The sequence below is a fragment of the Equus asinus genome, chromosome 6, assembly GCF_041296235.1.
Source record: "Equus asinus isolate D_3611 breed Donkey chromosome 6, EquAss-T2T_v2, whole genome shotgun sequence".
In the NCBI taxonomy this organism is placed as follows: domain Eukaryota; kingdom Metazoa; phylum Chordata; class Mammalia; order Perissodactyla; family Equidae; genus Equus; species Equus asinus.
The window spans coordinates 41,117,259-41,141,171 of record NC_091795.1 but is presented as its reverse complement, the minus strand read 5'-3'; the positions used below and the strand labels follow the sequence as shown (position 1 = coordinate 41,141,171).

Sequence of the window (23,913 nt, the reverse complement as noted above, 5' to 3'; positions counted from 1 at the left end):
CCAGAGCCAACTCCCCACAGGGCACCTCCATTCACACATTCCACAGCTCCTCAAATCCTACATGTCCACCCAACTCAACACACTGTCTTCCCTCAAGCCAGCCCTTCCTCGCGTCTCCAGCTTGTTAAGTAGGACTTACAGCTGCCTGGTTGTTCAAAACCAGAAAGTCGGGCGCATACCCTGCCGGCTCCCTTTCCCTCCCACCACATGCAGCTCTTCATCAATTCCCTATGAAGCTGCCTTCTAACTCTCTCGTTTTTTTTTATCTGTTAAGAGGGTAGATCTCATGTTGTGTTCTTTTTTTTTTTTAAAGATTGGCACCTGAGCTAACAACTGTTGCCAATCTTTTTTTTTTCTGCTTCTTCTCCCCAAATCCCCCCAGTTCATAGCTGTATATTTTAGTTGTGAGTCCTTTTAGTTGTGGCATGTGGGATGCTGCCTCAGTATGGCCTGACAAGCGGTGCCATGTCCACACCCAGGATCTGAACCAGCGAAATCCTGGGCCGCTGAAGCAGAGTGTGCTAACTTAAGCACTCGGCCACGGGGCTGGCCCCTAACTCTCTCTTAAAGGACCCACTTCTCTCGAAGCCCACTGCCAACAGCCTGGTCCAAGCCACCATTGTCTCTCACTGGACGCCCGCCACAGCCTCCTGATGCCTTCTTCTCCTCCAGAGCTCCAGCCCAGCCTCACGATGCAGCCATGGGGACCATTGAAAATCAGGAATCTGTGGTTCTGCTTTGCACAGCCCTTCTGATGACATTCACCCTCTGTGCCTTCCCAGTTCCTGGCACCACCTGGCCTAGGCCCCCATACCTGGCCTACCTCATCCTGCTCCACTCTCTGCTCCAGACTTTCCTCAGCTCTTGGAACATGCTGTGTGCCACCTCACCTCAGAGCCTTCCCACCATGTGAGCCCAGCCTCTGTGTCCCCTCACCCCCTATGCACCTGGCCAACTGCAGCCCATCTCCAGGCCCGGTGCAATGCCACTTCCCTCTAGACTTGGTTTGGGCCCCTTACTGTGTCCTCCCACAGCCAGCTGAACTTCTCCCATCCAAACACTCCTCACCTTCATTTGCTATTCCCTGTTTCATCGTTGTGTTCACTGCTTGACCCTCAGCTCCGATAGGTCAGAGCCTGGGCCAGTCTCATCTAGGGTTCTGACCCCAGCGCCCAGCCCAGTGCTAAGAAGTCAGCACTGAATAAGTATTTGTTAATCAATGGCCAAACCATTTGGCCCTCCCTGTCCTGCCCTTGCGCCTCTCCCTCACTTACCTCTGACATCTGTGGGAAGAGGCTGATGGCCAGGGGCAGGGCCAGGCCGAAGGCTGCCAGGCACACGAGGCTTTGCACAGGGAGGAGCAGCCGGGGGCGCGCCTGCAGGAGAGCCGTCCTTCGAGGGAGACAGAAAGAGGGAGCCCCGTGAGACCAGAAGACAGGGTGAGTGGGCCGCTAGCTACCATGTCGAGTGCCGCTCCAAGTCCCAGGGCCAGGGCAGCACAGTTCTGGGCCAGTGCCAGCCCATGTCTAAATAGTTGTGGTGGAATTCTGTCTTTGATGCCTTCCCCAATTGGCATCCCTCTCCCCAGGCCCTGCCCTGAAGGACATTGCTAGTTGAAGCCTCAACCATAAATCATAAATGAGGATTTGTGGGCACCCACCCCACCATGTGTCCAGCCCTGTGCAAAGAAGGCCACATGTGGGGGAGACGAGAGAGGAGGCTGTCAGCTCCTGCTCCTCGGGGACACCCAGGAGAGTAAGATCGTCCTTGAAGGCAGCACGAAAAGAAATAACAAACAAACCAGAGTAGATGCCAAGCCCAGGGGAGGCGACAAACCACACACACACACACACACATACACAGGCACACACCTGCACACACATACACACAGTTGGGAGGGGATGTTCCTCTTCTGTGTATGGGAACAGAACACACCCATGCCTACTTGGTCAACTTCAATCCAAGAGCCACAGAGAGGGGCAGCGACTTGCCCAGTGCCAAGGCCAAGTCTGCAGGAGGCCCGCGGGGCTGCTGCCTGGACTCCTGACTCCCCACCAGTGCTGTCACCCCATGCTGCTCCCAGCTCCTGCCTTCCGGACCCTTTGCCAGCTTCATCACCAGCATGTCACAGCTGGCAGCCACTCCCCCTGGCAAGCTTCAGAGGTGAGATCCCTGCGCAGGAGAGGGGTATGAAAAACTTCCCTCCAGGGCCCCGGGTCCCCCAGCTCCATGACAAAACAGGCTCTCCAGACAGATGGAGGGCCACACCAGCTGGCAAATACACCTTTCCGTATTGTCCATCAGAACTTTACGTTTTGTATAATCCAGCAGGCCCTTTGGTGGGGACCACTAAGCATTCCACTTGGGGAGGCCGGGGGTGGGATGTGCCAGCAAGATGGATGACTGAACTATTTGCCAGGGGAAGCTGGGTGGGCACTAAATCTGACCTTGGCAACTGTGTTGGCCCCCACGGGACTGAGACTGGCTCCTGGTGTGAAGGGGATATAATCGGGGCTCTCGCCCCTCCCCTTCTGGAGCAGGGCTGGCTGAGGCCACAGGCAGGAGAGGCCCTCCTGGGGACAGGCAAACCCCACACCACCTTCACCTCCTGGGACAAGAATCCTAAGAGCACCTGGCCTTGAGCAGACAGCAAAACCGGGAGCAACAGTTCTCAAACTTAGTGTCTAGGCAGGTGGTTAAAAATGCAGACTCGCAGGGCCCCTTACCCCCATGAGATCCTAATCCAGTTGGTACACCTGGGAATCTGCATTTTGAACAGGCCTCCATGAGTCTGAAACAGCTGATCCCCAACCACACTTCTAAGAAACCCAACCCCAGGATGCTCCTGCTAAGGTACCAATAAAGCCCAATTACTTGTAAATTCTATGCAAGTAAAAGGCCTGGGCACAGGAAGCACCCATGATTATTGCTGTGGTTCTGGCCCTCCTTGCATGCAGGGAGGAGGGAGGATCCCGGTGGCTGGGTGGTCTGCTAGCCCTTCCAACTGCCTGGACCCCAGATCTGCCCAGCTGTTGAATGAAGCCTGAATTGAGCTACTGGGGAGGGGAATTTCCTCAGGATTAAGAGCAGCAGGACAAAGGTGCTTATATCAAGCTCCAGCCCGTTGGACTATCCTGTCCACCTCAGTCCAGTGCCCCATCCTCTCCTTCTTCTCCGGGGGAGCCTCACACTTCCCTTGGACTCAGCCCAAAGCCTCCTGGAGGCTTCCATGGAGTCACGGAGGGGCCGGAAGTCAGGCTGAGATGGGCCCTGAGATCTTTTTCAGCTCAGATCACCTTCTCCAGCAGGACAGGGAGGTGGGACCCATGGGCTGGTTCCACCCTTGCACACAGGGCCCGGAGTCCCAGCTCTGAAGATGCTGTGGAAGGTGGGGCTGCTCTCCTGCCCTGGTGGCAGTGACTGGGACCTCAGTCCCTGAGGGGGATCAGACCAGGAGGGTGTGAAGTTTCTGGAGATACAGCCCTGAGGGTCACTGAGGGCAAGGAAGGTGACAGGGAGAAAGAGTGAAGCTCCCTCCCTGGCAGGTGTGGGGCAGGTCATGGACTCAATCCTTGGGAACTCTGGCGGGGACACAGGACAGACTTGGTGGGGCTGTGACCTTGGCTCCTCTCTCAGGAGTGGCTGGCTGAAGTCCCCACTGAGAAAGGGGTCCAGGAAGCCCCTGGCCTGTGCTCCCTACTCAGGAAGGAGACAGGACCGAGACAGCAGCCAAGCAGGAGCCTCTGATGTCCCAGCCCAGAGCAGGCGGGAGAGTGAACACAGCAGGACGGGGGAGGGGAGGAGGAGAGGGAAATGGCAGGGAGGGATTGGAAAGGCAGCTGGGGGAGTTAAAATATGCAGATGGCGAGATGTGCGAATGCCTGGAGAAAGGAAAGACCCGGATTCCAGGGAATGAGGGAGGCTGGGGAGCGGCCTCAGGAACCACCGTGGAGGATGCGGCCGAACCCCAACCCAGCTGAGACCCAGCCTGGGAGCGAGGGTGAACTCCAGGGCCAGGGATGCAGGGCTGGTGAGAGAGAGCCACTGCACCTGCCTCTAAATTTGGGGGGATTATGTTGTGGCATGGGGGGCGCTGATCTCCCAGCTCTGGGTCTAAAACCAACCAGCTTCTGCCTCAGGACAGTGAAGCTGGAATGTGAGCCCTCAGCCCAAGGGAAAGTGAGGGGGGATGTTTCCTGCGCGTGCGTGCGTGTGCGTATGTGTGTGTGTGTGTGTGTGTGTGTGTGTGTGTGTGTGTGTGTGTGTGTTTTGGAGGGCATGTGCACCCCTGTGCTCTGGGCTGGGGATGGAGGCTCCTCTGCTTCTGACTTGAGACAAATCTTTTCCTTTCAGTCTCAGAGACAGGAACCTGACCGTGTGGGCTCCTACATCTCTTATTCAGCAGGAAACCCAGGACCTGGAGGATCTCGGAGTGCTCCTCCAGAGAGGAGAAACCGAGGCCAGAGGCGAAGCAAGTCAGGCCTCACCCTCGGCAGCCACACAACAGCTTGTCTGCCCTTTGCTGTGCATTCCCTCAGCACTTGGAGCACAGTTGTAGTTTGCGCTCCATTAATTTGCAAGTAGACTGCTTTGTAAGTGTTCTTTTGTCTTTTCTCCCTGGCTGTCCTGACTCCCTGACCCAACTGGGGCTCCCTGAGGGTGGGGGCTGCTGCCCCCCTCAGCCTCCTCAGCAGAGGCCCTGCCCCCAGCACCCCTGCTTGGAAAGGCTACGGGGTGCTCAGGGGGCCCCTGCAAAGAGCCAAGGGCCTTCAGGAAAGGGGCAGGGGTTTCATTCTCCAGGTGGGAAACTGAGGCTGAGGGAAGTCTCCTGGACCAGCCTTGCTCAAAAGTGGGGGAGCAGGAACCCAGATTTTATTCTCCTACCAGGAGTCTCAGCTGGCACTGCTACGGTGCCCTGCCCCTCCGGCCTCACAGTCTTGCAGTTCCCTGGATATATGCGAGGTGAGTAAGTCTGAGGGCACAAACCAGGTCTAGTTCATCTTGATATTCCTAGGGAAGCCCGGGTTGGACTCTTTCTCCTCCCCAGAGACCCTCTCAGGAGCTTCAGGGAAGGACCAACCAAATACAAGGCAGCCAGAACTGAGCGGCTAACCTGGCTCTACCCTGCTGAGGGGCTTCTTCAGACCCTGAGGTCTGACGCAGCCAGATCTGAGGTGTGCAAGCCAGACGCAGGGCAGCCCAGAAGCTGGGCAGATCCCAGGCCCGGGAGGTTCAGAACTAGAACAATCCCCCATCACCTCCCATGGCCTCCCAAGGCTGAATTTAAGTCCCCAGAACAATGGAACACTAACCATCACCCCATTTTCTGTAAACCCAACTCAGATGCCAGCCAAGAAGGCATCACAGACCACATTTTTCCCCAGCAAATTCCAGGTTCGGGATTCAGGGGCCTTGAAGACAGAAGTCCTACCTTCCTCATTTGCCTGGTGGTCTCCTTGTGTCTACTTGCAGTCGCTGGTATTTGGGGACAGACTCAGTCCACAAGGCAGCTACGTATACAAGGGTCAGGGGCACACCAGCAATTACTCTCCCAGGTCCTGTTTAATGTTGCAACTTCCATACAAGATTAATTTTTTTTTCTTTTTGTGAGGAAGCCTGGCCCTGAGCTAACATCTGTTGCCAATCTTCCTCAATTTTATGTGGGGTGCTGCCACAGCGCGGCTTGATGAGCAGTGCTAGGTCCGCACCCAGGATCCGAACCTATGAACCCAGGGCTGCCAAAGTGGAGCACGCGAACTTAATCACTATGCCACCCAACTGGCCCCAAGATTAATTTTCTTAAATCTCAGTGCTCAGTGTGCCACACCCCTGCTCAGGTAACCCCACCCCTCGACTCACCCCTCTTCTAGAGTGAGGGAGGAATCATCTCCTCACTGCACACAGGGCCCCTCTTCAGCTGGCCCTGACGAGCACACTTTGCTTCTGTCACGCTGGACTCCTCAATGTCCACACAACAGGCCCACACCCTGCCCAGAAAGCACTCCCTTCCACAGAATCCTCCCCTGCTCTCAGAATCAGCCGCAGCCCCTGTCCTCTGGACCAGCCCCCCTGCTGCTGCGCCCAGACCACCAGGGTCTCAACTGCAGCTGACCCGTGTGTGGGTCATGCCCATCTCCCTCATCAAAATACAGGCTTTCTGAGGCCAGGCCCCCAAATCTGCTCCTCCCCAGTTTCCACGCAGGGTAGGACCCAAAGACATGCTGATTATGTGATGTGATCTGAAGACCCAAGAGGCAGCCACTGCGGTAGGAAGAGCCCAGTTTTGCAGCCATATTCCTGGGCCACTCCAGGCTCTGACATTTCCTAGTGTATGACTGCAAGCAGATGAGATAACCTCTGTTTGCCTTCCTTTCCTCATCTGTAAAATGGGGATATCATAGTGTGTTGCACTGTTCTGACACCTAATCAGATTATTCATTCATTCAACAAACACTGAGCATCTACTATGGGCCAGAACTGTGCTAGATGCTGTGCAGGGCAGTAAGCAAGGAATTGACTTGCCTCCATAGAGATTACATTCTAGTGGAGCAGACAGATAATAAAGAATGAGAGAATCTCAGAGATTGACAAGTGCTGTGAATAAAAATACGGCAGTGCAGGGGCGAGGGAGTAACAGTGGCTGTCATCTGGATGGGGTGGTCGAGAGGGCCTCATCGAGGTGATGGCATTTGGGCATAGGCCTGGCTGAGAGAGGACCAGGATGTAGGAAGTAGTTAATAGATGTTAGCCATTATTATAATTCATATTGTGGGAACAAGAAGGTCCCCAAACTGGGGAGAAGCCCCTGCTCCAGAGCCCCAGGTGGAGTGCCGCCACCCTGTCCTCATCCTGCACTGCCCCCTGGCCCAAGCACGGCCTTGAGGGGCCCCCTCCCAGGCTAGACCCCCAAGAGGGAGGGCGCCATCGCCTCATTTTACCTGCACTCCAGGCTTTTACTCACCTTGCTCCCCAGCGAGACCCTGCCCTGCTCCCTGCCCACCCCCCAGACTCACCCTAGTCCTCAGGGCCTGTCCAAACCTGCAATGAAGACTGGCAGGCCCCCTCCCTGCTCAGCCTCTCCTTCGAGCGGCATTTCGTCGCCACAATTCAATTTCACACTCATTAGTTAATAGAATCACTCTATCATGGTTATCATTGTCTTCCTTTATTTCTCTACAGTCATGACAAGTATATGTACTCAGAACATCCCTCTGAGGGAGGCAGAGAGTTAGGACTATTTGTATTTTATAAACAGAGAAACTGAGGCTCAAGGAGGTGATGATTTGCCTTATGGTGGATGCCTCAAAGGGGCAGCACTGGCCCCACATCTAGTCTTCCCACAACACTCCTCAGACTCTCTCTTCACAACTGGTCCTGCACCATGTACTAACAGAGTGCATTCGCACACACACATGTGAACACACATGCACACACACATGCATACAGACACGCAACACTCCAGAACCGCCAGCTCCTTAGAGCAGGGCTGGCCTGCCTGGGAGAGTCTGGACAAATCAGGGCAGGGAGGGCTGCCAGCTCCTCCTCAGTCCCTTGCCCAGGGCCAGCCGGTTCCCCTTCCGGGGCCCCCTCCTCCCTGATGGTGGCCCCTCTGTGCTGGCTGCCCCAACTTACTTCTCTAGCACGGACATGACGATCGGAGGTAGCACCAGGATGGGCATGGGGAGGACCACTCGTGTCAGCGCTGTCTCCAGCAGGGCCTGAGGGTCAAGCAGAGGCTGTGGTGAGTGGGGGTCCTGGGTGGGGCACAGATACTTGGCAACAAACCCCACCCCAGACTCTTAGGTGTGTGTACTGCTGCTAAGCACATCTGGCCAAATGGAATAATTCATGGAATTGTTCATGAAGCTGTATTCCAACAACAGAAAAAGCCAGCCCCCCCCCCCACCACTCCCGCTTCCCACCACATGCATTTGAAAAGAGCAGATCCCTGTCACCTGCCATGTGGGGGGTAGGGGTGGCAACACAGAAGCAGCCCCAGGAAGGGGCCTGTGCCCAGGGAGGTGCCTCGGTGGCAGGGTGCAGAGGCTGGGGAGGAAGCATATGGAGGACTTGAGATGCTCTAAAAACAAAACAGGCGCTGGAAGGACCAGAACAAACAGCTGGGGCCTGCTGAGCCACGTGAGGCTCATGGTGCCCAGGGAGGACAGAAATTCTGGGATTTACTTTTTCTTTCTTTTTGACATCCCTTAAACTCAGAGATCTGGAAGATCTTGCATCTCCTGGCTCTGGATGAGAGTCTTTCTTAGTGACAAGAGGTTGGCTTTGTAAGGGAGAAATGCTTCTGCTGCATGTCTGCTGTGTCTCCTACGGGGGCTCCCTTGGGATTCCGGGGGCTGGGGGCTCGGTCAAGGCACAGTTCAGTGGCAGTGCTGCAGTCTGACGGTCACTGTGGGGAGTTCCTTTAACCCCACGGGCTCCCGCCCCTCAGAGAAGGCTCCAGGAATGGCTTGTAGCCCATGGATCCCTGGAGGCTTCCCCCAGACTGCAAGGGGCTGACCAGTCAGGCCAAAGGAAGCCTGGGGCTGCAGAAGAGCTTGGGGTCCCCTGCTGTTTGGTCCACAAGGAGGAGTTATCATGGTCAGCCTCCCTCACAGCCACTCAGGGAAGAGGATAGGGCTGGATAGGTTGGGGTCAGGCAGGAAACTAAGGCCAAATCCCCTGTGATGATGGGCTAAGGGTTGAAAATTTCTTCCAGGAGCTTGGGTCCTTCATGATCAGCCTCAGGAAGGCCTGGGAAAGGGTCCCTCCAGTCTCCTGAACAGGCATGGGAGTGACAGGGGCCCAGAGCCACTGCAGAAAGCAGAGGATGCAGTGTTGACATTGGCACCCCTGAGCCCGGTGCCCCGCACAAGCCTTGGACAGGTTTTCCCTGAGACCAGTGGGGAGGGGAGGACAGGGACAGAGAGGGGTCTGCCCACACTGGAGGCTATGGAGAAGGTCTCACTGACAGAGGAAGACTCAGGGCCCCATGTGGGAGCTGATGAGGGACAGTGGCTGGAGCAGAGGTAAATGTTCATAGCTGACCCCTCCCCGTCCCAGCACCGGGAGGCCAGAGCAGGACAAGCCACTCATCGCCATTAGGATAAAGGCTGGAAAGCATAGGGAGATGCACAGACTGGAATTTTTTCTTTTTAATTACAAGTGGTAGAGTGGGTGAGGCTGGTGAAACCACCAGTAAAAGAAGGCCTTCTTATAATAAAATATTCTTCTCCAAACCACCCCTGTGGCTTCCTGCAAGCTTGGAATCCCTCCACCTGGGCCACACTCAGTTCCCAGGGAAGTATCACCCGCAGAAGGGCCTGTTAGCACAGAACCACAAACCACCCACTCCCAGGCTTCCTCTTCTTACCCAAGAGGATATGAAGGCCCAGGGAGCAAGGCCCTAGGTCCTGGGGAGGAGAAAGCAAGTTCGGAGTGGGGTCGGGGGGTTCCTCTGCCCTCACCAATTAACAGATCAGAGAAACTGGGTCCTGAGGGGCTGGGACAAGAGATGGGGTGATTCACAGTGGTGATGAGAGGGTGGTTGGAGGGGACAGGCATAGCTGGGACCAGATCTTGAGGTCTGGGGCACATACAGATGGGAAGTGGGGACGGGGTGAGAAGGAAAGATCCAGAGGACACAGAGGGCATGCTGTGGACAGCAGCCCCTGAAGAATGAAAACATTTATGGAAAATCAACCCCCTCCTGTTCCTGGCCCCGCATCAACCCCCTGAGCCCCTGGGCAGACCCACATGTCTGGCTGCAATCTTGGAGGAGCCCACGAGGTTGCCATCACCATCCAGGACATCGATGCCTTCCTGCAGCTCCCCGTACCGCATCAGGACCACATTGCAGATATTGGCACTGGCTGGAGAGAGAGAGGGGAGCAGGGAGCAGGACTGAGGGGTGAGGATGGCGTTCCATCTGCTGGAGAAGACTACTGGGCTCCACCCTCAGCCCGGCCTCCCTACCCCAGGCAACAAAGGTTCTGAGTAAGTGCCGAGTTCAAATGCGGTGGGCAAAGGTGTGGTTCTGCTGCTCATCTGCCTATCAGCCTGGTGAGGGACTTGGGGGCCCTCGGGAACCTGATGAGCAACGGTGGAAAATAACGAGTGTTAGGGAGGAAGGGGAAACTGTTCAGGGGCTTAGAGAGCGACCAGCGATCAAGGATGCTGCTTGCCTCTCCTCGGGAGCAGGCCCCGCAGGCAGGCGAAGTGGATGCCCATCTGGGAGGGCTCTCTGGCCTGAAGATGCATCATTAGTTCCTGACGCTCCACCATCAGCAACTCAGTCCCTAGGGCTGCCTTTCTGGGCATCCTCTTCAAATGCCAGCCCTCTACATTCAGTCCCTTGTTCCTCTGAGTGAATCAAGATCCCAGAGATTTGCTTCCCTGACAGCAGGTGCCAGAGCAGGCAGGAACCTCAGTGTTCACCCAGCACCACCCCCTCATCATATGGATGGAAAATTGAAGCTCAGGGTAGGGGGTGACATCTGAGGTCACACAGCAAAGTGGGACAAAGCTGAAAGGCTACAGTGCCCAGTCTTTTGGGTACCCAGGAGATGGGAGGATTTGGGGGAGGGGGGGTCAGGCAGAGCTAAAGGCACACCTCCTACATTATTGCTTCAGATGGTTGAGTTTCCTTCTTTGGCCATGCCCCACCAATCTCAGCTGAGATCATGGGGACCTGGGCAGAGGGGAGGGTTCTTGGCTCCTCAGTTAAGCACTGGATCCCGGAGTTTGTGGGCCACCCATCATCTGGTGACCAGCACAGGGAGGCTCTTTCGGCTCCTCTCTCCTGGGACTCACATGGCTGGGCCTGGGCCCAGGGCCAGTACTGGTGCCGACCTCGCCTGAACTCCTCCAGCCCTGCTCCAGGATGGAAGTGGGGGGACTTGGGGGTGGTGGGCGGGTGGGGAGTGGGGGGTGACAAATGTGGAGCCCGCCTGCTTCACTCCTCCCCCAAAAGCGCTTTGCTGTGTTTAAAGTTTTAATTTTTGCTAATTAATGTCAATTAATTTTGTATAATGAGTGTTTAATTTTGGGGAGTGTGTGAGCCTGGGAGCGACTGCAGTTCTGGGCTGTGAACGCTGATTAGCATCAACACCTGCTGCTTCCCCACTCCCTCCAGTGGGGGGGCACCGGGGTTTGGGGAACTGGAGGGCGGCAGGGCCTCGTGGGCAGGTGGAGTGGGAGGAGGACCACAGATGCTCCTGGTGCCTGAGCCAGCGCTAGGGAGCAGAGTGGTCCAGGGTGCTCACCGCTGTGGGACAGGGGTCTGCAGGTGAGGGGCGGCTCAAGACTCTGGGGGTCTCCAAGCCTCAGTCTCCCGTTTCAATAAAGTGGGGAGGTGGAACAAACAGAGGGGAAGACCGAGATGCTCTGCAGTCTTTGGAGAAGAAAAGCAGGAACCAAAGGCAGTTTTAAAATGTATTTACAGCACATATGCCATCTTTGAGGAGCTCTCGCGTTTCCACACGACACTCAGCTGCAGTGGTAACCACGGGCAGACCTCTTCTGCATCAGGTCCCTCCTGTCCCCACACCAGGCACGCTCACCTGTCTCAAACAATGGCTCTCAAGCGGGGGCGATTTTGTGAGTCATTTGGCAACGTCTGGAGTCATCTTTGATTATCACGACCTGTAGTGGGAGTGCTAGTGGCATCTAGTGAGCAGAGACCAGAGATGCTGCTAAACATCCTACAATGCACAGGACAGCCCTCACAACAAAGAATTATCTAGCCCAAAATGTCAGTAGTGCTGATGTTGAAAAACTTGTCTTATACACATCCAGAGACTGAGAGAATTAGGAAGCTGAGTCTGGGGTAAAGGAGGAGAGGTTGGGAACCTGGGTTTTGGCCCAGCTGGGCTTGGGTTCCGACCCTACTCTGCATCTCACCCTCAGAGGTAAGCCCCTGCCAGCCCCAGGGGCCCCCAGGGCTCAGGGCCCACAAGGGCCCCCAGAGTGGCCTTGGGAAGGGGGCACCTGGCCTCTGTGTCAGTGACACGCCCTCTAGTGGAGGCAGGAATGCTCTATATCCCTCAGGCTCCTGGGACAGCCAGGCTCTCAGTTCCCAGGAGGCCCAACAAAACCATTGGAGAGGATCTTGGCGTTTTCTGTCCTGAAAGGCATCAGTCTCTGCCCTCAGAGAACCGCCCCCCCCCCACCCCCCCCATTCCAGGTTGGGAAAGGCTACAGGAATGTGGTCCACGGGATGAGCATCTGCTTAAAGATAGAAGCCGCTGGCCGACACTCTGTGAACTCCACCCCCTGCCCAGCCTCATGGTGGCACCTCGCTTGCTCTCTGCAATTTCCAAATGTGCAACGTAACCACAGCAGGACAGGGCAAGACTTGGTTCAAATACAAAACCACTTGAGACGAAAGATAAAGCCTGAAATGAGCTGAAAACCCAGTTTCTCTCCCCTCAGACAAGCCCCTCCAGAACACTTTTTGGGATGACAGCACTCCCCTCTCATCTAAGCTGCCTGCATGGAAAATAGACAGAGAAAACCCTAAAAGCTTCAGAATGATGGCACCCCCCAGCCTCCTCCCTCAGAAAACCCACAGTTCTTACTGCCTACTCCAATGGCACATGCCCTCTATTCTCTTCTCTCAACTGTGTACACTGGTAGTCCAATTATTGAGCACTTGCTGTATGCACAGGTTACTAGCCATCCCTGCCTTTGAGCAACGAGAATGCCAGTCTGCTTCAGTGATTTCATTTCCATGATCTCATCTAGAATTTTCAATTCTGCTATATTCCTTTCAAACCCTCCCTGGTCCCTCCCATCCCACTCCTGGCAAGTACAGCTCTGGAGACACCGACACTGAGAGCCTAAGCAAATGAAAAAGAGAGGGAGAGAGAGACCAACCATGGGCCATGGGTCTCCTTTATAGCCCACCAGCAAGATCTATTATTGACACTACCAGCAGGTTAATTAAGCAGTCTGTTAGTGATAATGTTAAGAAAGCTGGCACATTTTCAACTCAGATTGACACCATTCAAGACTCAGGCGTAACTGATGTTGGAGCAGCGATGCTGGGAGATGTCACAGGATGAGAGAGAGAGAGCGCGAGAGAGAGAGGGAGAGAGATTGCTTCACACTGATGGCAAGTTCAGTGTCAAGTCCTGAGGAAAATATGCTCTGCACTGCTGCAGGTGTTCTTACATCAGACCCATCGCGGTGCAAAATCATGCAGATTGTGAACAACTAATGAAGCACCGCGTGAAAGGGACAGTGTAGGGAAGAAGAAAGAGCAGTAGACAGAAAGACACATGCACAAGAAAGTTCTCAAAAAGACGACTACAGGGGAGCTTGCCCCCTGAACCAGCACAGGAACAGACACACAGATCGATGGTGTTAATAGTCCAGAAACACACCCACCAGTAGGGGAAATGAGGGTGTGGTAAAGCAGTTGTATTAACTCGCAGGGCAAGGACCATTCACACACAGAGGCAAAGCAATGGGCTATTCGTTTGGAAAATAAAATACCATAAGTCCTCTGTTCTAAGATGCATTTTCTCATATTTTAATGTGCTAAAAATCATGACGTGCCTTACAATGGGGGGAACCTTACCTGCTCCCCATCACAACTGCCTATGCATGGGTGAACTTGGCCATGTGTAGAGGTATCTGTTCGTTCAAGTGTCACCTCAGCTGCCTACAACAATCCAGACAGAATTTGAACTTAAACTTAGATTCCTAATTGTTGCCTAAAACATCTTTTTAAAACTTACACTATAATGGAGCACGGACATGAAAAGTTATTGTACATGCAGAAGATCGTCTGCCAGCTACCAGGCAATGCAATTAAAGGCAGCAGAAATTGCCAAACCATAGATAGCTACCCTAAAGAAATGCTTGCCCATATGCACAAAGAGACATTTACAAGGATGTTAATTATAGCACTGTTTGTAAGAGCAAATAATTAGAAACAACCTAAATGTCCACCATTAGGAAACTCACACGGGAAGATCTCCAAGACAAACTTATATGAAAAAAGCTACTGATTATGTACAGGATGGTTTACTGAATGTTAAACTTTGTGGCTGGTATACACACATATGTGTGCATAAATCCACAGGTAACGTTTTGGGAGGTTTACACCTCAGAGCGCGATCCCCTTGAGGAAGGGAACTAAATTCAGCAATTACGGACTGTTGAAGGACTTCCACTTTTTTCCCCTAAATTTTTCTATACTGTTTGCAGTTTTATAATGAGAACATAATCATGCTTTATTTGCCTACAAAGTGAAAAACAATTGCTAAACTTCTCAAAGTAGATCCTGAAAACGTTCCAGCCAGCACGGTTTGGCGTGACCTATTCACGGGTCCTACACTTAGGCATCTCTATATCAGAAACTTCGTAAAGCAGCTGATTAACTTCAGGAATATTTTTTCCTTCAAGTAAAGAAAAAAAGGAAACCACAAGTATAAATATATAGGAAATGCAGACAAAAAATTCCCAATATTTTTTTATGTGCTTCGAAATTACACTTTAAAAGGGGCTGAAAGGGTCACGATTAGAGGCAGGGATTACCAAAAGCAGTGGTGGCCACGATGCTGGGTTTAACCACCAACGTCCAGAAGAGAATCGGAAGATGTGAAAAAGGCTGAGACTCCAGCTCTGTGGCATTGAAGAACGTGACTTGGATTGAATATGTAGCGAATGCTTGTTTATTCTGTCAAATGAACATGAAATATAGTTCTCTCCTCTTCTGAAAGGCCATTATAGTCATGCCTCTTATAACTGAGCCATCTTAGACTTGAGAAATACGGCGTTTGATACCTATTTATGAACTATGTTACAATAAATGAGGAACTGGGAAAATATATTTATTATATATGACAAAGGGCTACTAATATTGATCTGTGGAGGGTCACCGACTCCCAATAGCTGTTCTACTCCCAAAAGATTAGTCTAAACCAATTGTGATAACCCTGCCCTTGCCGGTAATTGATTTAGGAAGGGAGATGTGGCCCATCCTAGCCAACGAGAGATGTCTGTAGGGGACTTCTGGGAAAGGTCTCCTCCCAGCTAAGAACAGGTGGCCTGTCCCCTGGACAGCAGTGGGTTCTGGATGCGATGCCTGAATTACTGCTGCCATCCTACAACCATGAAGGGAGCGAGCCTGAAGATGGAGGCCCTGGCAGAGCAGAGACGGAAGAAGGGCCCTGGACGCCTCACTCTGGACTCGACCTTTGTAAAGTAATACATTTCTTTATTACTTAAGCTGGTTTGAGTCTGTTACTTTCAGCTAAAAATATCCATAAAATATATACAGAGCTTTAAAAATTATTACGGAAAAGATACAGCGATTGAAGTCACAGAAAAATATTCAAGTAGGAATTCATAAAAGAAATATTAAAAAATCAATGAACATGAACTCAATCGATAGATTTTTGAATTTAAGAAAAAAATCAACCTGCAGGAGTTTTCACCTGTTTTGGAGACTAATCTGCATTGGTTAAATGCTTTACAAATAGCTATTCCAGGCGTGTGGCTTGCTTCCTCACTTTGTTGATGATGTCTTCAATCACAGAGTTTAATATGTAGTCAAATAAGCGATCCTTTCCTCTTCGGTATATAATTTTTGCATCATCAAGAAACTCCACCCCTACTCCAGTGTTCATCTATATCTTCTTCTAGAAGTTTTCATATCTTATTTTTCACACTTAGGTCTTTAATCTATCTGGAATTTATTTTTGTATATGGTATGAAATAGGGATCTCCTTCTTTCTCTCTCTCTTCTATTTGGAAACCTAAATGCTCAATACAGTTAAGAAAACATTCTCAACCACACTGGAAGCTGGAAAATTGCAAATTAAAATGAGAAAAGAACTATTTCAGATGGACAGAAATTTTTAAAGATTGATAATACCAAATGTTGAAGAGGTGTCGAAGAGGACGGAGGGAAACAAAAATCCAAACCCTGCAGGCAGAGTACAAGCCAGCGAGCTCATTCGGCAATTCCAGTAAAGCTGGGGACACGCGCCCTCTGACATTTCTCGGTACAGCTCCCAGACTGGTCTCTCAACACTGGCTGCACAGTGAGACCAAAACTGAGGGAGGGCCCAGAATACCCCTGCCCTGGAGAAACTCCCACCCATGTGCACAGGGACCCACGTACAAGGTTGTTTAGTGCAGTGCTGTGTATAATAACAAGAAACTGGGAACACCCAAATGTCCCCAGTTAATCAACTGTGGAATAGTCATGCAGCAGAACGCCCAGAGCAGCCAAAATGAATGTATATGTATTAACATGGATAAATCTTAATGAAAAGTAAGTTTTAAAAGGATATATACAGTACAATACAGTTAATGCATTTAATGTAAATTTAAAAAACACATAAACATGAGCTGGCCGGGTGGCGCAGTGGTTAAGTTCATGCTCTGCTTTGTGGCCCAGGGTTCGCAGGTTCGGATCCTGGGCGTGGACCTACACACTGGTCATCAGGCCATGCTGTGGTGGCTTCCCACATACAAAACAGAGGAAGATGGGCACAGATGTTAGCTCAGGGCCAATCTTCCTCACCAAAAAACCCCCACATAAACAATACAATTTCTGGTTTGTAGTACATACACATATGACACAATATAAAAACATAAATGGGCAGGATGCAAGTCAACAGCCATCCCACCAGGGAGAGAAGGAAGGGACCAGAATCACAAAGGTGAAGGGCACAGAAGGCTTTGGGTGCATTGAACATTTTTTTTCTCTATTTCCTATAATATTCCATGTGTTTGAAATAATATTTCATAATTTAAAAAAAAAACAGCCACAGACTGAATTATTGTGGCTGTTAAGAAGGATAAGTTGGAGTTCCATGATTACCATGGAAATACATCCAAAACTCATTGTAAGGCTAAAAAGCAGTTTACAGATTTTTCTTTTAAAAACTTGAGAATTTGGGGAGTTTCACAACCCATATTGAAGTGTCACAAACTCAGGACTGGGAATTTCTGGACTGAAAAATCGGCCTGTAAATGTAGGTGTAGGCTGACTCTGAAGTTCAGGGTCTCTTAATAAAAGATTCCTGCTAACACATTCATCTCCTGGAAAGCTCTTTTTTAGCACAGCTGCTCCCTAGCTTGAGATTCTTCAGTGGTCCCCATTAGCCATGAGACAAAGCTTGAACTCTCAGCTAATATCCAGGGCTGCAGACCCCCCCCTCTTCCCCAACAGGCCCGGCTCCTCCTGCACCCCTAAACCCTCTTCCCCTGCCTTGTGCTTCCCCACCTTCTCTGCCTCTGGATTTCAGGAATTATAAAATCTCTGAGTGGGAAGGCCAATGATTCAATAAGCATTCTCTGAGCACCTACTCTATGCCAGGGCCTGGGCAAGCCACCCAGAAGCAGGTGACTTGGTCACATGTGCATGACCTTCACACTTTCTTGGGCCAGGCAGCTACACGGACACTTCCCTAACCCAGGGCCAGGCAGCTCATTCCAGTAACAGTCAGTTTTCCAGAAGATCCTGCTGCTCTGTGGGGCTCCCATTTATCAGTGCTCCTCTTGATGCGTGGAGTCCAGAACTAAACCAACTCCTGTGTTCTGGGTAGCTTGTCTCCAGTGACGCAGCTGCAGTCCAAGGGAGCCTCATCAGAGCCACCCACCCCGCTGCAGGCCTACTCAGCCCACAAGGTCCCCGGGGCTTTATCCTAAGGATTCGGCCAAGGAAGCTCAGGCCGCCTACACTTGTGCAGCTGCATTTTCTGAACAGCAAGCCTTCTAGCAAAGCTGTGAGACCCTGGGTCCTGGTGCTCTTGCCCATGAATTCACAATCACTGCCAAGTTGCTGTCCTGCTCCTGAAATGTGACCCAGAGTCACATGTGATCAAGGCAGTTACAAAGTAACTGAAGGGGACGAGACTGAAGACAGAGCCCTAGGACATTCCACTGGAGACCTCCCTCTGGCTGACTTGGCCCCACTGCCCATGTCCTCATGGGGCCTGACATGCACCAGGGGCTCATGCCAGTCTGGAGCTGCCTTCAGTTCTGGCACCCAGCCCAGTCCACCCATCCTTCCAGATCCAACCCAGAAAAGTTGGAGGATGTGCCCAGGATGACCTGGTGAGTGGTGGACCCATTGGTCATCGTCCCTAGGCCTGCCAACTAAGAGTGGATGACAGTGTTAGTGAAAACTTATGTAAGAAAACAGAACATTCAAAAACCAATTTTAAAAATGAAAGAAAAAACAGAGTAATGTCTAAGAAGCCACAAAAGGTGGTCACCAATGTCATCAGGGTGGGGTTCCACTGTGGGTGCCCAATTTCGAGCCTTTTCTGCCAAAGCACTCATTCGATCACCAAACAAACCCACATTGAACACTGACTGTGTGCCAGGCACAGAGGAGGCCTGGAGGTAGGTGATGGATGACTCCCTGTCCTGTGGAGCTCACAGTCTGATGAGGGTGGCAGAGTTGGAAAGAAAACAGGCAGTTCCACAAGAGACATAGGCACACACAGGGTGCTGTGCTCTAATGCTGATGGCGCTACCACGGAGGGCTTCCTGGAGGAGTGGTATCTGAGTGGAGAAATGAAAGCCTGGCAGCCAAGGGAAGGCAGAGGACAGGGCTGAGATAGTGGCAAAGAGCAGGGACTCCAGGCAAGCAGGGCCATGTGCAAAGGTGGGGGGCCCAGTGGGAGAGGCAGGAAGGGAGATCACAAGATTCACCACAGCTGCAGTGGGGTACTCGTAGGGGCAAGCCCAGGGGCCAGGTCAAGGAAAGGACTCGTGGGCCTCCAGAGGAGCCTAAAGGCCATGGACACCACATCATCACTGACCTGGATGGAGGCAGTGTAAGTCGAGAGGCCCAGGACACAGCTGACACAGATGCATGCTGCTGTCTTCTAAGCACGGGGGATGAGGGATGGAAGAGGAGCAGGCTGGGGACTGACCCTTGGGGCTCGGGCACACTGCTTTGGCCACCTCCCAGACGGGGCAAGCAGGGCAGATTGAGCACCAAGAGAGGAGCAGTGGGGGGGAATCAATGACACTGAGACCCACATGGGCGAAGGGGAACATGGAGATGGGGGCAGGTATGGGGCACACTCCTGTGAACGAACAGAAGACCTTCTCCCAGTGATTGCTCAGACACCCTGAGGACCGCTGGGGAATGCAGAGATGTTTTCATGGCGATGAAATAAGCTGTGACATTTAATGCAAGGGACTGCTGCGGACCGCACAGGAAGAAGTCATTTCCCAGCAAAGGGATGATGAGGCTGGCATTTCTGGTCCATGCAGGAAGGTATTCCCTGTGCGAAGAGTTGGCTGGCTGGTGCTGAGGCTCAGGCCTGTCCCGCCGGGTGCTCAGAGCCCAGATGGGGGTCTTTATGAGCAGGTGATGCTGCTTGTCCCCTGCTCTGTGGGGATTCAGCCAGGCAGCCTGGGCGTGACCATCAGAGCTTCCTGCCCTCACCCTGCACACACACACACACACAGAGCCTGGGTACACAGATGTGCTTGCCAGGTGATATCTGGGGTCCCCACCTCTCAGCTCCTGGCTGAAGCCCCTGGCCTGCCCATTCCTGACAAGGTATGTCTGCTCCTCCCGCCAGTGCCCCATCATGCCACTCAGGACATGGCACACCCTCCTGCGGGTCACTCCTCCCAACCCCCACCCCAAGGCCTCACAGGAAGGCTGTTTGTGGCGCCTGCCTCCCCTAGAATGGACTCTGCTCATGGAGACTGGTGGCTGGACCTGGAGGGGTGTATTTTTCCGATGCCTCCCCGATTGACCTTTAATTACACTGTTTGCTCAGCTCCCCAAACCATTAACTTCCACCTCGCAGCAACTGCACGTCAATTAATGGAGGGCCTGCTCTGAGCTCGAGCTCCTGAACACAATTAAGCGCGACAGTCCACAAATAAGAAAGAACTGGAGAATTAATTAAGGTCTAAACAAATTAATTACCAGTCCCCAATCGATTCTGATGCCAGCACACATGCTCCTGCGCTCACCGTCTCTCCTAACATCTCCGTGCATAAATAGAAACTGAGATTTCCCACATGATTGCTGTTCTAGACCAGGGCAGAGCCGGGCTCCAAGACCACCTTGAAGGAGAGGAGGGGCCGTGGTGAGTGTCCTCGGGGCTTCCCATGTACTCAGCACACATGTGTGCACATGTGTCAGTTGCACACACACACACACACCCGTGGCTGAAAAACCAGGGTGAACTTGAAGGTGGAGGGCTCCTGGTGGGACCAGTGAACAGCCCCGGCTGCCTCTGGACGACCTCCCTCGGTTTCTGGGCTGCAGGGGTGAGGGGATATCCAAGTGGGCTTGAATTGGCCCTGGTCTGGGCCTGGTAGGCCTGGTCTTTGGCCAGCTCAGGATAACTTTCAGCAAGCCTTAATTTGCTTATTCTCCAGTAAAATGGGGATGGCTCACTCTGCCATAGGGTCCTCCCAGAGAGAGAATGAGGAGAGTTGAGGGGGAACAGAGGCCTGCTGGGGGAAATTGCAGAGCCCCTGGAGTACCAGGATCTGCAAACCCAGAGGAGGCCTGCAGTGACTGTCAGGGAGGTCTCAGTGGGAAGTAGCTGAAGTGGGGTCTGGGCCAAGGCTAGAGAGAGGTGGGAGTGGCAGGGTCAGGTTTGGTGACCAGGTATCCCGTGTCTGGAGCCTCATGCCCCTGTCTTGGGCAGCATGTGGGGTCCAGAGAAGAGAGGTCTCCTCCCACCTCCCAGACTCCAGGCTGCAGCAGGGCAGGAGCAGCTGGGCAGAGCAGAGGGAGGAAGCCACTGACTCCTGGGAGCCTCCTTGTTCCCCAGACCTGAGTGCCCAGGCTGCCCAGGAGGGAGGGAGGGGGGAGGTGGCCTCTGAGCACAGGGCACACAGGCCCCTTCAGGACCCCCCTCCCCTGAAGACTCCCTTCTGCTCCATCCCCTGCCCCACACACATCCCAACAACCAGGGCTTAACCTGATCACTTCCACTTGCCTCAACCTACTTCCCGTGTGCACTCATGGCTCTGTGAGTCCTGTCTCCCCATCAGGCCAGGGGGCCAAAGGGGCACAGGACCCTCTACAAGGAAAAGCAGGTCCTGAGCAAGCTTCTTGGTGGTCCTAATGGTGGCTTGGCCCAGTCTGGCCTACTCTGCTGTGAAAAGCAGGTGAATACCTGGCAAGACCTAGGCCTTGCCAGCATGCAGTGGGTTTAGAGATGCTCTGTCTAAGCCTGGGGACAAGGTGGAGGGAGGCCAGTGCAGAGACTAGATGGTGGCCTGAGAGGACCAGGCGCTTTTGAGCCCCTGGAGGGTGAGGGGCATCCTGTTCATCTCATACACCACTGTGTCAGTGTTGACCAGGGAGTCGGTAAGCACCCATTCGCAGATAGCCCTGGGATGGACATCAGGTGCCAGAGAGACAGAAGCCTGCACGTCGGGGAGGAGAGCCTGGGGCAGGGCGTGGAAGGTAGGCAGGCGTACAGGCAGGACTTGGGCAAATGGGCCTGAGGAAGCAGCCAGAAGGGGTTGCTTCTCTCAGGATCCTGGTAAGCTAGGGCTATCAGGCTGTAAACCACACTGGGCGCAACCTGTGCAACTGGCTGGGGATGCGTGGCCCAGCCCTCGATAGGGGCTGGGCCAGTGTGAGGGGGCTGCAGGCTCCTCCCTGAGAAGAACACAGGAGAGGAATCAGGCTGGAGCCCAAAGAGGGATAGGTGAGAAAGCCTTAGGTGAGGATGGCAGAAAGGGTCAAACCCAAAAGCAGGGACTCTCCTCCTAAAGGGGCCACAGAGAGGTTAAAACCTTCCCCAAGGTCACATAGCAAGATGGCCGGCAGAGCAGAGCTGGAATGGGCCGCTGGCGAAGCACTTGTATGAAGCTTGACTCAAGGACAGATTACATCTCGGCCGAGACCCAGATCCAGTCCAGTGCAGCTGAGAGCTGCCCCCTTCTCAGGCTGCATTTGACCCTCCAGCCTGGGACGGCGAGGAACACGAGATTGGCGGCCGGCCGTATTCACTCAATTAGGCCCCTTAACAAAGTCTGATCTAAAGAGTTATTCCATTAATGGTCTGCGCCAGAAATAGCTGAGGGTTCATTAAAAGTGTGGAGTTGCTATAGCAATTATCTGGGTTGGCTGAGGCTCAGCCGGGCGGTTGGTCCTGGGAGTTCATTAGCCTCTGGGCCATCAAGGGGGTGGGGCTGCCCAGTAATGATCTCCCACCTTCTCACGGGGGCTTTTTCTGTGCTTCAAAGCACTTTCCTATGAATAGAATCCATTCTGTGGTCTCATTTGATCCTCCCACAGCTCTGGGCTGTAGGAAGGTAGGTACAGGTGCCCCCATCTTATAGATGGGGAAGCAGAGCTGGAGGTAAAGAAGAGGGTCAGGACCACGAGCCTGGGCCTGACTCCTGGCTCTCCAGACTGGGCCTTGGCCTCCCAAACCTACAGGGCCCACAATACCCAGGGACACGAACACTAGACCGGCAGGAGCTTCAGATCTTCCCTTACGCCGGCAACCCCTGTGACCATCTGGTAAGGCCTGTGTACCCCTCTGCAAATAATATCTCCAAATGCATAAAACAAAATATTTAGGATTACAAAACGATTATATTGAAATAAGTTATCAAAATATTTTTTCAATTGTGATATTGTGCTTTTTAATAAATGAATTATAAAACATTACCAGTGGATCGATTAAATATCATAATTTTAGGGGCTGGCCCCGTGGTGTAGTGGTTAAGTTCAGCGTGCTCTACTTCGGCAGCCCAGGTTCACAGGTTTGGATCCCAGGCGCAGAACCACACCACTCGTCAGCCACGCTGTGGTGGCAACTCACATACAAAATAGAGGAAGTTTGGCACAGATATTTGCTCAGGGTCAATCTTCCTCAGCAAACAAACAAACAAAAATCATAATTCTGAATTACTATTGAACATAATTGATACTTTAAGATTTCTGGAACAACTGTATGTGACATGAAAATATCTGTGATTTCTATTGGTGACAAAGTCACAGGTCTTTCTTATTACTGTGGTTTGCTGCCTACATTCATAATGGAATGAAATGTTAAATTTCAATTAGAAGTTAGTGTAAATATTTTCCCCAACCAAGTTCACAGGATCCACTGCATTCTGTCTACTGACCCTTTGGGGGTCTGGGGGCCACAGGTTAAGCATCCCTGTGCCAAAAGCAGAATCCAGGCATAGAGCTGGTCAGCAGGGCCCCTGTCACCCTTACTTCTATCTCCACATGTTTTGTTCCAGTTGCCCCAGCCAGGAGACCCCTGGTGTCAGGAGCAGTGTGGAGGGGCAGCCTGCAGCCCCGCATGCCCAGGTGTGGTACACGCACGCCATGCACATGCACACAGACCTCCGCGCCACGCAGGTCTTACCTACGGCAGGGAAGGGCACAAATCGCTGGACGAGAAGGCGGGTGGCCGGGGTAAACTTGTTGGCTTTCTGCACCAGGACATTAAGGCCCACCTTAGAAAGAGAAGAAAGTGCATGTGCTCAGCGGCCTGTGGCAGGTAGGGCAGGCTGGGGAAGAGTGAGGGGCACCGTGTTCCCGTGCATTTGCTCCCCAGACCCCTGACCCTCAGGATCACTAATGTTGCAGAGCTCCAGTGTGGCTATTCAAAGCACCACTGCCCAGTCATCCTAGTTGACCAGTGCAGGAGAAAGAGGGAGGTGAGAAACATCAGCCACACACACACACACACACACACACACAAACTCTCTGGGGAGGGGAGAAGGGATGGTGGGGTGGTCGCTGTTAGAACACATAATCTGCAAATAAACAAAGTGTAGGAACGCTTGATTTCCAGCCCAGCCTCTAAGTCCACCTTTCTGAGGCCCCACTGTGGGCCCAGGCATGGGCCTCACCAGACCACCAGGGCTCAGAGAGGGAGAGCCACACACCTGCCCACAGGTGACTGAGGGCTAAGCCAAGCAGCCCAGCGC

At 52.8% G+C, this 23,913-nt stretch overlaps 1 protein-coding gene across 8 annotated transcripts in view; it reads right to left on the bottom strand.

Annotated features, from left to right (window-relative positions):
• Positions 1-23,913, bottom strand: part of SFXN5 (sideroflexin 5) — a 107,977-nt gene that overhangs the window by 18,137 nt on the left and 65,927 nt on the right. For 3 of the 8 annotated variants that reach the window (XM_014836644.3, XM_070511967.1, XM_070511968.1), the window contains exons 10-13: positions 23,346-23,436; positions 9,754-9,869; positions 7,633-7,718; positions 1,275-1,392 (exon numbers count right to left, since the gene is read on the bottom strand). In XM_014836644.3, coding sequence (XP_014692130.1) covers positions 1,275-1,392; positions 7,633-7,718; positions 9,754-9,869; positions 23,346-23,436 — 411 coding nt within the window. Of the gene's footprint in view, positions 1-1,270; positions 1,393-7,632; positions 7,719-9,753; positions 9,870-11,558; positions 11,665-13,525; positions 13,664-14,465; positions 14,684-23,345; positions 23,437-23,913 lie in introns of those variants that run through there. The other 5 variants (XM_044772666.2, XR_006529321.2, XM_044772667.2 and 2 more) reach the window with 5 other exon arrangements.